This window comes from Chiloscyllium plagiosum, unplaced genomic scaffold (assembly GCF_037043375.1).
Source record: "Chiloscyllium plagiosum isolate Xiang-an unplaced genomic scaffold, Cpla_swu_hap1 HiC_scaffold_10, whole genome shotgun sequence".
In the NCBI taxonomy this organism is placed as follows: domain Eukaryota; kingdom Metazoa; phylum Chordata; class Chondrichthyes; order Orectolobiformes; family Hemiscylliidae; genus Chiloscyllium; species Chiloscyllium plagiosum.
In genome coordinates, this window is record NW_028270148.1 from 3,796,500 (window position 1) to 3,812,051 (window position 15,552).

At 46.7% G+C, this 15,552-nt stretch overlaps 1 protein-coding gene across 1 annotated transcript; it reads right to left on the minus strand.

The window, feature by feature from the left end:
* Positions 1-681: 681 nt before the first annotated feature.
* Positions 682-4,951, minus strand: LOC122553189 (uncharacterized). Its single transcript, XM_043696785.2, has 2 exons — positions 4,333-4,951; positions 682-1,671 (listed from the first exon to the last, which is right to left on the minus strand). The coding sequence occupies exons 1-2, from the start codon at positions 4,787-4,789 to the stop codon at positions 1,181-1,183; spliced, it is 948 nt and encodes a 315-aa protein (XP_043552720.2). The 5' UTR covers positions 4,790-4,951; the 3' UTR covers positions 682-1,180.
* Between the last annotated feature and the right edge of the window lie 10,601 nt (positions 4,952-15,552).

Genomic DNA, 15,552 nt, shown 5'->3' on the forward strand with positions numbered 1-15,552 from the left:
TTGACTCTTAAATGCCCCTCAAATGTCCCAGCAAGCCAGACTATTGGAGGGCAATTGGGACTGGGCAACAAATCTTGGCTGGAATTAAAAGATATAATTATCCGAAGACAGCTAAAACTGAAGCGTTTGACCGGGCTAAATGCTGAGGACCAGAGCGTTCAGTCTCAGAATAAAGAGACACCAATTTCAGGCTGAGATGGAGAGGAATTTCTTCTCTCAGAGGGATGTGGGTCTTTGGAACTCCTTGCCACAGAGAGCTGTAGGGGCAGGGTCCTTGTGTATATTTAAGGCTGAGGTAGATTCTTGATCAGTTGGGAAATCAAGGGGTATGGGGAAAGGGCAAGATGTTGGCTCAGCCATGATCCTATTGAATGGTGGAGTAGGCTCGAGGGGCCGAATGGCCTCCTCCTGATCCTGTGTTTCATGGTCTTATTAAGCATTTCCTTTTCTGAAAGTGCTTGTCTTGTCAGGAAATCTCTTCCATGCCATTCTGCTGTGGATTCAGTCAATCAGCTTGGTGTGGGGAATTATCACTGTGGAATTGTACCTATTCTCCAAGCCTTTGTGGTCATGGATCCCATTAAGCCCAGCTGAACCCCATTCACCTTTCTGCTTTGAGGCTTTTCGAAATTGAATAACTTGGTAAACTGCAACAAGAAGTGAAAAAGAGAGAAATCCAGAACCATTTGAATAATTTTATTTCTTGTGTTTAACATTTACAATTGTTACTCTTGCCCACTCCAGCCGATGATCCAATAAAAGCTGGGACTGAGAGGCCATACTCAGTGAAATATATTTGACTCTATCACAGGGAGCAAACTACAAACACAGAGAATTATGCTAAGTAGGGATTGGGGTAGGAAGCAGAAGGAATACAGGAATTACCCTTGGCAGAGGGAATTACATGAAATAAAAACTAAATACTGTGAATACTGAAAATCTGAAAGAAAAACAGGACGTGCTGGAGAAACTCAGTAAGCCGAGCAGTATATGTGGAGAAAGAACCAAAGTTAACATTTTGAGTCAGGTCTGATGCTCACTCGCTCTCCACAGACATTGTTAAACCTGATGAATTTCTCCTGCATTTTCTGTTATTATTACAGGAAATTCTCTCAGGAACAGGAATCCCCAAGTGGTGAGTTTTTCCCTGCCATATTCCCAGTCTCCTTTCTATATTTCTCTATTGCTCGTAAATCCTGTTAAACTCTGTAAGTTTCTGCTCCAGGTCATTGAGCTTTCTGTCAATTCGGGAATCACACAGCAATTCCTTATCGAAACTCTCCTTTTGGATGGTGGTGAAGATTTCCTGGAGAGGATCTTTGATTCCTTCAATCCCATCAAAGGTCTCCTCGGTGCTCAGGTCTTGTAACAGTTTAAGGCAACCCTGGAGGTTACTGAGGTAATACAGAGCATCCCTCACCTTTTTCTGTGCATCAAACAGCTCAGCTCTCTCTTGTTTCCGATCATGCAATTCCCTTCTCTCCTTCTCTAGAAGACCCTCACATTGCACTCGCTTTTCTTTCAGATCCTTTATTGTGTCATAACACTTCTTCAGATTTTCCTGTTTCGTATCACATTCCATCTCCAACTTTCCCTTGGCTGCTGTTGTCTTTTGAATGGTATCCTCACAACGTTTGATTTCTTTGGAAGTGCTGAGAACCATCGGGATTCCTACAGGAGAAAGAATGTATGTGACACTGAGCAGAGTGAGTGAAGGACCTGTGTACGTGGAGTTGTGTTTCTCCCTGTCTCCAGGCCTGTATTTCTGCACTGAGGCCTATCTAAAGCCCTTTGGCACTGGGGCCTATTGTTTCTGCACTGGGGACTCAGGACAGACCCAGCTGACTGGTCCAGCTCACACAGGAAGTCTGTCTGATGATTCATCCTTCAGACATTTGTGTTGTCACATTTCACAAGTTCCACATTCTGTTTATCAGCTTCCTGTTCTCACAAGCTGAGTTATTTCTGATTGGCCTTGCCGTCATGTTCAATGTGAGATGACTCTCTGAGCACGTTTGTCATTCTGCTACCCAGACTCGAATGTAGTCAGAGAGTGACCAATCCAAGGATGGAATCAGCTGAAGGAACTTCAGAGACATTCAAATCAACTAACCTCTGGGTCACCCCAAAATATCACCCTTGCTTCCCAACACACCCTCACTCCCTCAGTGACCAATCCCCCTCACTCCCTCAGAGACCAATCACTCTCACTCCCTCAGTTGCCAATCACCCTCAGTCCCTCAGTGACCAATCACCCTCGCTCCCTCAGTGACCAATCACCCTCACTCCCTCAGTGACCAATCACTCTCACTCCCTGAGTTGCCAATCACCCTCAGTCCCTCAGTGACCAATCACCCTCGCTCCCTCAGTGACCAATCACCCTCACTCCCTCAGAGACCAATCACTCTCACTCCCTCAGTTGCCAATCACCCTCAGTCCCTCAGTGACCAATCACCCTCGCTCCCTCAGTGACCAATCATCCTCACCCCCCCGTGACCATTCACTCTCACTTGCTTAGTGATTAATCACTCTCGCTCCCACAGTGACTAATCACCCTCGCCCCTTTAGTGACCAATCACTCTACTCCCTCAGTGACCAATCACCCTCACTCCCTCAGTGACCAAATACCCTCACTCCCTCAGTGACCAATCACCCTCACTCCCTCAGTGACCAATCACCCTCACTCCCTCAGTGACCAATCACTCTCACTCCCTCAGTGACCAATCACTCTCACTCCCACAGTGACTAATCACCCTCGCCCCTTTAGTGACCAATCACTCTCACTCCCTCAGTGACCAATCGCTCTCACTCCCTCAGTGACCAATCACCCTCACTCCCTCAGTGACCAATCACCCTCACTCCCTCAGTGACCGAACACCCTCACTCCCTCAGTGACCAATCACCCTCACTCCCTCAGTAACCAATCACCCTCACTCCCTCAGTGACCGAACACCCTCACTCCCTCAGTGACCTATCACCCTCACTCCCTCAGTGACCGAACACCCTCACTCCCTCAGTGACCAATCACCCTCACTCCCTCAGTGACCAATCACCCTCGCCCCTTTAGTGACCACTCACTCTCACTCCCTCAGTGACCAATCACCCTCACTCCCTCAGTGACCAATCACCCTCACTCCCTCAGTGACCAATCACTCTCACTCCCTCAGTGACCGAACACCCTCACTCCCTCAGTGACCAATCACCCTCGCCCCTTTAGTGACCAATCACTCTCACTCCCTCAGTGACCAATCACCCTCACTCCCTCAGTGACCAATCACCCTCACTCCATCAGTGACCAATCACCCTCACTCCCTCAGTGACCAATCACTCTCACTCCCTCAGTGACCAATCACCCTCACTCCCTCAGTGACCGAACACCCTCACTCCCTCAGTGACTAATCACCCTCACTCCCTCAGTGACCAATCACCCTCGCCCCTTTAGTGACCAATCACCCTCACTCCCTCAGTGACCTATCACCCTCGCCCCTTTAGTGACCAATCACCCTCACTCCCTCAGTGACCAATCACCCTCACTCCCTCAGTGACCAATCACCCTCACTCCCTCAGTGACCGAACACCCTCACTCCCTCAGTGACCAATCACTCTCACTCCCTCAGTGACCAATCACTCTCACTCCCTCAGTGACCAATCACCCTCACTCCCTCAGTGACCGAACACCCTCACTCCCTCAGTGACCAATCACCCTCACTCCCTCAGTGACCAATCACCCTCACTCCATCAGTGACCAATCACCCTCACTCCCTCAGTGACCAATCACTCTCACTCCCTCAGTGACCAATCACCCTCACTCCCTCAGTGACCGAACACCCTCACTCCCTCAGTGACCGAACACCCTCACTCCCTCAGTGGCCGAACACCCTCACTCCCTCAGTGACCGAACACCCTCACTCCCTCAGTGACCAATCACCCTCACTCCCTCAGTGACCAATCACCCTCACTCCATCAGTGACCAATCACCCTCACTCCCTCAGTGACCAATCACTCTCACTCCCTCAGTGACCAATCACCCTCACTCCCTCAGTGACCAATCACCCTCACTCCCTCAGTGACCGAACACCCTCACTCCCTCAGTGACCAACCACCCTCACTCCCTCAGTCCATATTCACTTTTCCCCCTGACTGACTCTCCCCAGTTCCAGAGACAGGAGTTTATGAATTCACTGACTTTAGTTACACTCTCTGGAAGCTTTTGTGAGGAACAGGGTCAGAGAGTGAGGAGTGAGTTCACTGTCCACACAATGGGACTTGACACATGAACAGGAGGGAGCTGGAGAAATGGAAGGATTTGTACTGAATGCTCTATGAACTTACCAATGAAGGGGATGATAAGCAGACCATAGCCCAGGTTACGAAGAGTTTCTTTCTCTGCTTTCATACTGTTAGCTCTGTCCTGAGTTTCTGTCGTGTGCAACAGCTGAGCCCGGGCATGATGAAGTTCATCTCTGGTCTTGTTTTTCTCATTTTTTACTTTTATTAATTGCTTGTCCACATCCTCCTGCTGCTTTCTCAAGCTTTCAGAGTCAGGATTCTGTGGTGCAATATCTTCGGTCTTACGATCCACCTCACCTCTGACCTTCTCCCCTCCTTTCACTGCCTTCTGAATTTCTGAGTGAGCTTCTTCCACCTTGGATCGGAATTTTTTCTCGTCAGTCTCACTGAGAGCTGTGTCAGAAACACGAATGGCGATATCAGCGAGAGACACCACTGATGTTAATGTGTTTGAATAATGGGGTAAGACTTCCTTCTTGAAATTCTTCTTGCTGTCCATTTCTGTGGTTGTGACAGTACAGCGCGTGAGTGAAGCTTGTCACTGGGCACTGCACAGAGCTCCAACAGGATCTTGACAGACTGTTACCTGGTGAGAGGTGAATGAGCTTTCTCTCTCACTCACTCTGAAAACCAACAGCTCGAGCGGTGAGTGAGAGAGCAGGATGTGGTGGAGTTGCTCTTATATTGGGCTATGTGATGGGAGGAGCATTTACGCTGCATGTGGATGGTGACACTGGTTATATATCTAGAGGAAGTGTTTCTTTGCAGTTAGATGATCAAGGCTTAACTTTGACATTTGCCTCCAGTCCCCTTCCATTTCCCTCCAGTTACTCCTGCTTAAACCAACTCAGATTGCCATTGAAACACATTTATTCACAGTTATCTCATAAGACCATAAGAAAGAGGGATGGGAGGAGGCCATTCAGGCTCTCGAACCTGGTCCACCAGATATTAGGATCATGGCTGATCTGAAATTCCTCATGTCCACTTTCCTGCCCTTTCCCTGGAACCATGATTCCTCGGCTGTTCAAGAATCTCTCCGTCTCGGTCTTAAACATACACAAGGACTCTGCTCCCACAGCTCTCTGGAGCAAGGAACCCAAAGGCTCACAATCCTGTCAGAGAAGACATTCTTCCTCATCTCAGTCTTAAACTGGTGCCCCTTAATTATGAGACTGTGGCCTCTGGTCCTAGACTCTTCCATGAGGGGAAACATCCTCTTAGCATTGACTCTGTCACGCTCCTTAGGAATCCTATGGGTTCCAATGAGACCACCTCTCATTCTCCTAAACTCCAGTGAATGGAGTCCCAACCTGTTTAGCGTTTGCTCATGAGACAATCCTAGGGATCATTGAGGAGAAAGTGAGGTCTGCAGATGCTGGAGGTCAGAGCTGAAAATGTGTTGCTGGAAAAGCGCAGCAGGTCAGGCAGCATCCAGGGAATAGGAGAATCGACGTTTCGGGCATAAGCCCTTCTTCAGGAATCCTGATGTTGATTCTCCTGTTCCCTGGATGCTGCCTGACCTGCTGCGCTTTTCCAGCAACACATTTTCAATCCTAGGGATCATCCCAGTGAAACTTTCTCTGAGCTGGCCCCAATGAAATGATGTAGAAAATAGAACAGTACAGGACAGGAACAGGCCCTTCAGCCTGCAGTGTTTTGCTGAACATGATGCCCATATGAAACAAATACCTTCCAATATTAGTCTATATCCCTCCATTCCTTGCATATCCATGCACTTATCTGAAAGTCCCTTAAGTGCCACTACCACCACCCCTGCCAGTGCGTTTTAAACTCCTGTCACTCTCTGTGTTCAATAATTTGCCCCTCACATCTCCTTTGAACTTTTCCCCTTCATCTTAAATGCATGCTCCCTAGTTTAAACTCTGGGGAAAAGACTCTAATGGTCAACTCTATCCATGCATCTCAATTTTATAGACTTCTATCAAGCTTCCCCTCGACCTCCACTGCTGCAGTGCAACAGTCTCCTTATAACTGATACTCTCCAGTCCACGCAGCATCCTGGTAAACCTCCTCTGCTCCCTCTCCAAAGCCTCCACATCCTTCCTATAAAATGTGGTGACCAGAAGTGATAACAATACTCTACGTGTGGCCTCACCAAAGTCTTATAAAGCTACAATATCTTTCCTCAAACACAGGATCAAAACTTTTCATAGTCGGAAAGTGTGGCACTGGAAAAGCACAGCAGGACAGGCAGCGTCCAAGTACCGGGGGAATTAATGTCTTGGACAGAAGCCCTTCGTCAGGAATGCCGGGTGTGTGTGTGGGGGGGTGAGGGGACCCTGAGAGCTAAATAGGAGGGTGGGAGTGGTCGGGGGTGGGGGAAAGCTAGCTTCTTGCACAAGCGATAAATGCCCTGTTGCATGGCTGTACATCTGTCGTGACTCAGTAATGCAGCACCTTGACTGGCTAACACTGGCTGTAGCCAATGCTGGGAGGGTTTGTACAAGTCAACTTGGCTATGGTCTGACACAATGTTATGAAGGTGTAGAGGTGTACTGTATCTTTAAGAGAGTTGAAAAGCTAGCAAGGACTGACAAAGCACAGAGGGTCATGTTACAGTAATGGTCAAAACTGGTCAAAACAGATAGCAGCAGCTGGGTTGCCACGAACAGAAAACAAATTCAAATCCGGCCTATCAGTTTAAATTATGCCCCAAGATACCAAAATCCAATCAAATTTGAATTTCGTATTTTGCTAATATTAAAACCAATGAAATGATCCGATGTTTTGGGGTATAAAACCAGACATTCTGAACAGTTAGGGGGCGAACTGCCAAAGACCAACAAATGCAGATTGCTAGCTGAAGAGCTGTCTGAAAGGTACCTGTCTGTGGGGGGTTTGCGCAGCAGAACATCGAGGCTGACCTGGAGGAAAATCTACAAAGGAGATTTGGCAAAGCTGACTAGTTTTGAAATGTGAATTAGTTTTGTAAATCTTAATGGGGATATTTTATTGGACCAGTATTGTCGAGTGGGAGGTAAAAGAAAGGTTTTACGAGAAAGGAATTGAAAATAAGTGTTGGCTTTAATATTCTTTATTGGACTTAAAGAATAAAGTTTTTAATTTCAACTTTAAACAGTGACTTTTGGGATAGTTCTTTGCCTCTCGAGTTTTAACAGGTTTACAGCACGGTGTGATTCATTTCTGTGTTGCTGGTTTAAATTAGCCGAGGGGTTTACTCCTTATCGTAACGCACAGGAGTGATGCAACAGGCTCATATGCATGTTATTCTCTTTTGCAAACTTAAAGGGAACACCTAAAGCTCAAAGAGTGATTTTTTGGGGCTTTTCTCTGAGTTTCCAGCTGTTCTGCCTGACGATGATTGAATAGATCAGTGTTCTTGAGAAGGAGAGGATATCAAACTGGGTTACCTTAAATTGAAGAGTTAGTGTTAGTCTCAGACCAGATGTGTTGGGGAAAAAATTCCTGAAGAGGACACTTAAAGCAGAATATATTCAGGCTCAGATCGATAATCGCTGCAGGAAGAAGCTTTCTGCGGTTCCAGACTATGTGCCAACGGTCTTTTTGCAGCAGAGAGCAGCGGGAGATGGGCGGAAGTGAAGTCGGAATGCAGAGCCAGTTGGGAAGGTAAGTGATTGTTATTTGAGTGGGTGTGTTCTAGACCCCAGGTCCTACAAAGTAGGGCCTCCCTCCCACCCTCCTCCTCTAACCTAATTTTAAAGTCCACAGACTTGCCCCAAAAAGAGAGTCCAGGGAAGTTCCTGTTGAGAGAAGAGAGAGTCTTCAGCTCAGGAGTCTTTGACAAGGAGGTTGAGTGAAGTGATTATGCCACAGTTGAAGAGGGTGAAGACATGACTGCCCAGCTGGTTCAGTGCGCTAAGTGCTTGATGTGGGAGGTCAACGACTCTGGTGTGTCTGGCTCGTATAAGTGTACAAAGTGTGTGCATATTCAGCTACTGACCGAGCATATTGCAGCACTGATGAAAGAACTCGAGGACCTTAGGCTCATCCGAGAGAACGAGATCTTTCTGGACAAGACCTTCAGCGAGGTTATTACACCGAGCATACCAGAAGAGAGCAGAAGAGAGCAGACGATGAGGAAAGCAGAGAGGAGACAGGTGCAAGAGACCCCGGGGGAAGTACCTGTCAGGAACAAGTTGAATCTTTTGGAAACAGTAGAGACAGATGACACTGCCAGTCCTCGAGGCAGTCAGGTCTGTCAATCAAACGTTGGCGTGGAGGCAGAGCCGAGGAGTCAGACATCGCACAGATGTCTGACTCCATAGTGGTAATAGGGGACTCCATAGTGAGAGGAACTGAACAGGGTTTTTGTGGGAACAGGTGGGACTTAAGGATAGTGTGTTGCCTTCCTGGTGCCAGGGTTAAAGACATCACAGACAGAGTGCAGGAAATCCTCAAGGACAAAGGTGAAGAGCCAGAGGTGGTGGTACATGTCGGCACAAATGATGTCAGGAAGAAGAGGAGGAACATACTACAGCGGGTCGTCGGAGAACCAGGAAGAAGGCTGAAAAGCAGGATGTCCAAGGTGGTTATCTCCAGTTTGCTTCCAGTTCCTCAGGCTGGTGAGGCCAGAAACAGGGAGATAATGAACTTGAACGTGTGGCTGGGGAACTGGTGCAGGAAGCAAGGATTTAAATTCTTGGATCACTGGGGTATGTTCTATGGTAAGCATAAATTATACAAGAGAGATGGTTTGCACCTTAATAGGTTGGGGACCAGCATTCTGGCAGGCAGGTTTGCTACTGCAACACAGCTGCAGTTAAACTAAGTAGCGGGGGGGAGGGGACAAACTGGATGTTTAAGAAGGAAATTGAAGGGAAAGTTAGAACAAGAGAAGTCAAGAAAGACAACTGTATCAGTGAGGCAGAAAACTCAAAAAGGGATCATGCCGTAAGGTTGAGTGAAATAAGGGTTGATGGGAAGGGTGAGGACAGTAACAAATTAAAAATACTATACATGAATGCACGAAGCATTACAAATAAGATGGATGAGTTTGAGGCTCTTTTGGAAATTGGCAGATACGATATTGTGGGGATAACGGAGACGTGGCTTCAAGTGGACAGGGCCTGGGAAATGAATATTCAAGGCTACACGTGCTATCGTAAGGACAGACTGATGGGCAGAGGGGGTGGGGTGGCCTTGTTGGTAAGAGAGGATATTCAGTCCCTTGCGCGGGGGGGACCTAGAATCAGGGGATGCAGAGTCAGTATGGATAGAGCTGAGAAATACTAAGGGTAGAGAGACCCTCTTGGGAGTTATCTACAGACCCCCAAACAGTAGTCTGAATGTCGGATGTAAGTTAAATCAGGAGCTGAAATTGGCCTGTGCCAAAGATGTTACTACAGTTGTTATGGGGGATTTCAACATACAGGTAGATTGGGAGAATCAGGATGGTATTGGACCTCAAGTAAGAGACTTTGTGGAGTGACTCCAAGATGGATTCTTAGAACGGCTGGTGCTGGAGCCTATCAGGGAGAAGGCAATTCTGGATCTAGTATTGTGCAAAGAAACAGAATTGATCGGGGACCTCAAAGTGAAGGAGCCATTGGGAAGTAGTGACCATAATACAATAAGCTTCAATCTGCAATTTGAGAGGGAGAGGGTACAATCGGAAGTGACAATATTTCAGTTGAATAAAGGGAACTATGGAGCTATGAGGGAGGACTGGCCAAAGTTCAATGGTGCAATACCTTAGCAGGGATGACAGTGGAGGAACAATGGCGGATATTTCTGTGTATAATGCAGAAGTTGCAGGATCAGTTCATTCCTAAAAGGAAGAAAGATCCCAGGAGGAGGCATGGGCAGCCGTGGCTGATGAGGGAAGTTAAGAAACATATAAAGTTAAAAGAGAAAAAGTATAACATAGCAAAGGTAAGTGGGAAATCGGAGGACTGGGAAGCTTTTAAAGAACAACAGAGGATTACTAAGAAGGAAATACGCAGAGAAAAAATGAGGTATGTAGGTAAACTGGCCAAAAATATAAAGGAGGATAGTAAAAGCTTTTTTAGATGTGTGAAAGGCAAAAAAATGGTTAAGACTAAAATTGGGACCTTGAAGACAGAAACAGGGGAATATATTACGGGGAACAAAGAAATGGCAGAAGAATTGAATAGGTACTTCAGATCTGTGTTCACTGGGGAAGACACGAGCAATCTCCCTGAGGTAACAGTGGCTGAAGGACCTGAACTTAAGGGAATTTATATTTGCCAGGAATTGGTGTTGGAGAGACTGTTAGGTCTGAAGATTGATAAGTCCCCAGGGCCTGATGGTCTACATCCCAGGGTACTGAAGGAGGTGGCTCGAGAAATCGTAGATGCATTGGTGATTATTTTCCAGAGTTCGATAGATTCAGGATCAGTTCCTGTGGATTGGAGGGTGGCTAATGTTGTACCACTTTTTAAGAAAGGTGGGAGAGAGAAAACAGGAAATTATAGACCAGTTAGTCTGACCTCAGTGGTGGGAAAGATGCTGGAGTCTATTATAAAGGATGAAATTACGACACATCTGGATCGTAGTAACAGGATAGGTCAGAGTCAGCATGGATTTATGAAGGGGAAATCATGCTTGACTAATCTTCTGGAATTTTTTGAGGATGTAACTCTGAAGATGGATGAGGGAGATCCAGTAGATGTAGTGTACCTGGACTTTCAGAAAGCCTTTGATAAAGTCCCACCTAAGAGGTTAGTGAGCAAACTTAGGGCACATGGTATTGGGGGCAAAGTACTAACTCGGATTGAAAATTGGTTGGCCGATAGGAAACAAAGAGTAGTGATAAACGGCTCCCATTCGGAATGGCAGGCAGTGACCAGTGGGGTACTGCAGGGATCAGTGCTGGACCACAGCTTTTTACAATATATATTAATGATATAGATGAAGGTATTAAAAGTAATATTAGCAGATTTGCTGACGATACAAAGCTGGGTGGCAGGGTGAAATGTGAGGAGGATGTTAGGAGATTACAGGGTGACCTGGACAGGTTAGTTGAGTGGACAGATGCATGGTAGATGCAGTTTAATGTGGATAAATGTATGGTTATCCACTTTGGCAAGAACAGGAAGGCAGATTATTACCTAAATGGAGTCAAGTTAGGTAAAGGGGCACTACAAGGAGATCTGGGTGTTCTTGTACACCAGTCAATGAAGTTAAGCATGCAGGTACAGCAGGCAGTGAAGAAGGCTAATAGCATGCTGGCCTTCATAACAAGAGGGATTGAGTATAGAAGCAAAGAGGTTCTTCTGCAGCTGTACAGGGCCCTGGTGAGACCACACCTGTGTGCAGTTCTGGTCTCCAAATTTGAGTAAAGACATTCTGGCTATTGAGGGAGTGTAGCGTAGGTTCACGAGGTCAATTCCTGGAATGGCAGGATTACCTTACACTGAAAGACTGTAGCGACTGGGCTTGTATACCCTTGAGTTTAGAAGAGTGAGAGGGGATCTGATTGAGATGTATAAGATTATTAAAGGATTGGACACTCTGGCAGCAGGAAACATGTTTCTGCTGATGGGTGAGTGCCGAACCAGAGGACACAGCTTAAAAATACGGGGTAGACCATTTAGGACAGAGATGAGGGGGAACTTCTTCACCCAGAGAGTGGTGGCTGTGTGGAATGCTCTGCCCCAGAGGGCAGTGGAGGCCCAGTCTCTGAATTTGTTTAAGAAAGAGTTGGATAGAGCTCTCAAGGATTGTGGAATCAAGGGTTATGGAGATAAGGCAGGAACAGGATACTGATTAAGGATGATCAGCCATGATCATATTGAATGGTGGTGCAGGCTCGAAGGGCAGAATGGCCTACTCCTGCACCGATTGTCTATTTTCTAAAGTCGGAAATGACATAAAACTATTGAATTATTAGAAACAAGGATTCTGGTGTGAGTGCAGGTACAGTTACAACCTTTATGGATAAGTACCTGAATAGGTAAGGTTTGGAGGGATATGGGCCCGGCGCAGGCAGGTGGGACTGTTTAGATTGGGATAATGATTGGCTTGGACTGATGGGTCTGTTCCCATGCTCTGTGACTCTCTGGCTCTATATCTCATCTGAAGGAAACCACTTCCTGGTGGTAGCAAGTTTGCAAAGGAAGGTTGTCTCAGGAAGTTGGTACTGAAGGCTGGAAAGGTGAGAGCAGCAGCTGGTGTTTGAAACCTCGAGCCAGAAATTACCATAAAAAATGCATTCCAAGCATTATTAAGTCCTTAGGCAGATCCATGCATTGGTTGACTTGACCATTTGTTTGTCAGAAATTACATAAAAGCAGAGAAAAAAAGAGGTAAGATATTGTTCTGATGTCCCAGTTGGTGTGCATACCAGATAGAAACACCTACACAACTCTCCTTCAAAGCAGCAACTTGGAAAACAGCCACAATAAGCATTCAAACAAAAGACAAAAACAGAAATTGCTGGAACAACTCAGCAGGTCTGACAGCATTTGTGGAGAGAGAAGCAGAATTAACATTTCAAGTCTAGTGACGCTTCTTCAGAACAGTGACCTGTTGAGTGCTGACAACCTATTGTTAGCCACAAAGAATCTGCATTAATATCCTTTCACCCTCCCAGCCAAATCGTTACCTACTCCTTTGTCATTAGGCTCTATTCCCACTCATTGTTTACTCCTTAACCCCAACCCCACCCCCACCCTAACCTCTGCACATATACCAACATTTTCCAGCTACCTTCTAGTTCTGAGGAAGGGTCACTGGACTTGAAACGGTAACTCTGATTTCTCCCCACAGATGCTGCCAGACTTGCTGAGCTTTTCCAGGAATTTCTGTTTTTGTTTCTGATTTACAACATCTGCAGTCCTTTCGTTTTTTAATCTGTTGATACCTGCCGAGTTTCACCAGTCATTTGTTTTTGTTTCAGATTTCCATCATCTGCAGGTTTTTGTTTAATTGCATTGTCAATACATTCAGCACAACAAGAGAAGTGCCTGGTCTCAGCCACAGAAACAATGTGCAGTATTTTCCTTCATATGCAACCTCTATTGTCAAAGGATTGAATATTTGTGGATGTGGTGCCAATCAAGCTGCTGCACTGTCCTGGATGGTGTTGAGCTTCTTGAGTGTTGTTGGAACTGCCCCCATCCAGGGCAAGTGGGGAGTATTCCATCACCCTCCTAACTTGTGCCTTGCAGATGGTGGGCAGGCTCTGGGGAGTCAGGAGGGGAGTTACTCCCCGCAGTATTCCTAGTCTCTAACCTGCTCTTGTAGCCGCTGTGTTTATGTGGTGAGTCCAGTTCTGTTTCTGGTCAATGGTAATCCACAGGATGGTAAAGGTGGGGGCATTCAATGATGGTAGTACCATTGAATGTCAAGGGGCAGTAGTTATATTCTGTCTGATTGGAGATGGTAATTGCTTGGCATTTATGTGGCATTATGTTACTTGCCACTTTTCAGCCCAAGTCTGATATTGTCCAGATCATATTGCAGTTGGACACGGGTTACTTTGCTATCAGAGGAGTCGTGAATGGTGCTGAACATTGTGCAAACATTGGCAATTATCCCCACTTCTGACCTTATGATGGAGGGAAGGTCATTGATGCAGCAGCTGAAGTTGGTTGGACCTAGGACACTCCCCTGAGGAACTCCTGCAGAGATGTCCTGGAGCTGAGATGACTGACCTCCAACAACCATAACCATCTCCCTATGTAATTGGCTGGACTGGATTTGTCCTGCTTTTTGTGTACAGGGCACACTTTGAAAAATTTTCACAATGTCCGATAGATGCCAGTCTTTTAACTGTACTGGAAAACCTTTGCTAAGGAACAGCACATTCTGGAGCACAATCTTCAGTACTATTGCTGGAATGTTATCAGGGGCCATAGCCCTTGCAGCATCCAGTAACTATAACCATTTCTTGGTATCATGTGGAGTGAATTGATTTTGCTGGAGCCTGGTATCTGTGATGCTGGGCACCACTGGAGGAGCCCAAGATTGATTAACCACTCGGCATTTCTGACTGAAGATCGCTGTGAAAGCTTCAGTCTTACCTTTCGCACTGAGGTGCTGTAAGGCTCCTCGATAATCCAGATAGATGAAAGGAGACTAGATTGCTTGGAACTATGTTCACTGGAGTTCAGAAAGATGAGGGGGAGCTCAAATAAACCAATGACATCGAAACAGATCGAGAAAGGGTAAAGGCAGGAAGGCTGTTACTGATGACCAGGGAGTCCAGACCAAGGGGTCACAGTCTAAGGTAACAGGATAGGCCATTTTAGTCTGAGGGGAAATGTACGCACCCAGAGAGTGATAAACATGTGGAGCTCTCTGCTACGGAAATTAGTTGGGGACAAAACATTGAATGCTCCCAAAATGGAGATATTGTTCACAGAGCTAAAGGCATCAAAGAGTACAGGGAGAGAACAGAAACAGGGGGCTAAACTAGATAGTCAGCCATGACAACATTTAATGGTGGAGCAACATTGGAGCCCTGTCTCTGTTCCTAGTTCCTCTATTTCTGTTTCTCAAAAGGAGGATGTTGGTGGAGTCTCTGTTCCCAGTGAGTTGCTTAATTGTCCACCACCATTCATGACTGGACAAGTCCATTGGTTGTGGGATTACTTATATCTGTCCATTACTTGCTGTTTATGCTGTTTGGGATGCAGGTAGGCCTGTTTGGTGCTTTACCAGGTTGACCCCTCATCTTCAGGTCTGCCTGGTGCTGCTCCTGGCATGCCCTCCTGCACTCTCCATTGCACCAGGGTTGATCCCCTGGCTTGATGGTAATGGTTGAGTGGGGGATATGCCGGGCCATGAGGTTACAGATTGTGCTGGAGTACAGTCCTGCTGCTGTTGATGGCCCACAGCGCCTCATGGATGCCCAGTCTTGAGTTGCTAGATCTGTTCGAAGTCTGTCCCATTTAGCACGGTGATAGTGCCACACAACACCTTCTCAATGTGAAGGTGGGACATTGTCTCCACAAGGACTGTGCTGTGGTCACTCTTACCCATACTGTCATGCACAGATGTATCTGCAGCCTACAGATTGGTAAGGATGAGGTCAGGTATGTTTTTTCCCTCTTGTTGGTTCCCTCCCCACCTGCCGCAGTCCCAGTCTCGCAGCGATGTCCTTTAGGACCTGACCAGCTCCATCAGTGATACTGCTGCTGAGTCACTCCTGGTGGTGGACATTGAAATCCCTCACCCAGGATACATGATGTGCCCTTGCCACCCTCATGGAGGAGTACCGATTGATCAGCTGAGGGAGGGTGGTGTGTGGTAATCAGCAGGAGGTTTCCAGCCCATGATTAACCTGACCCC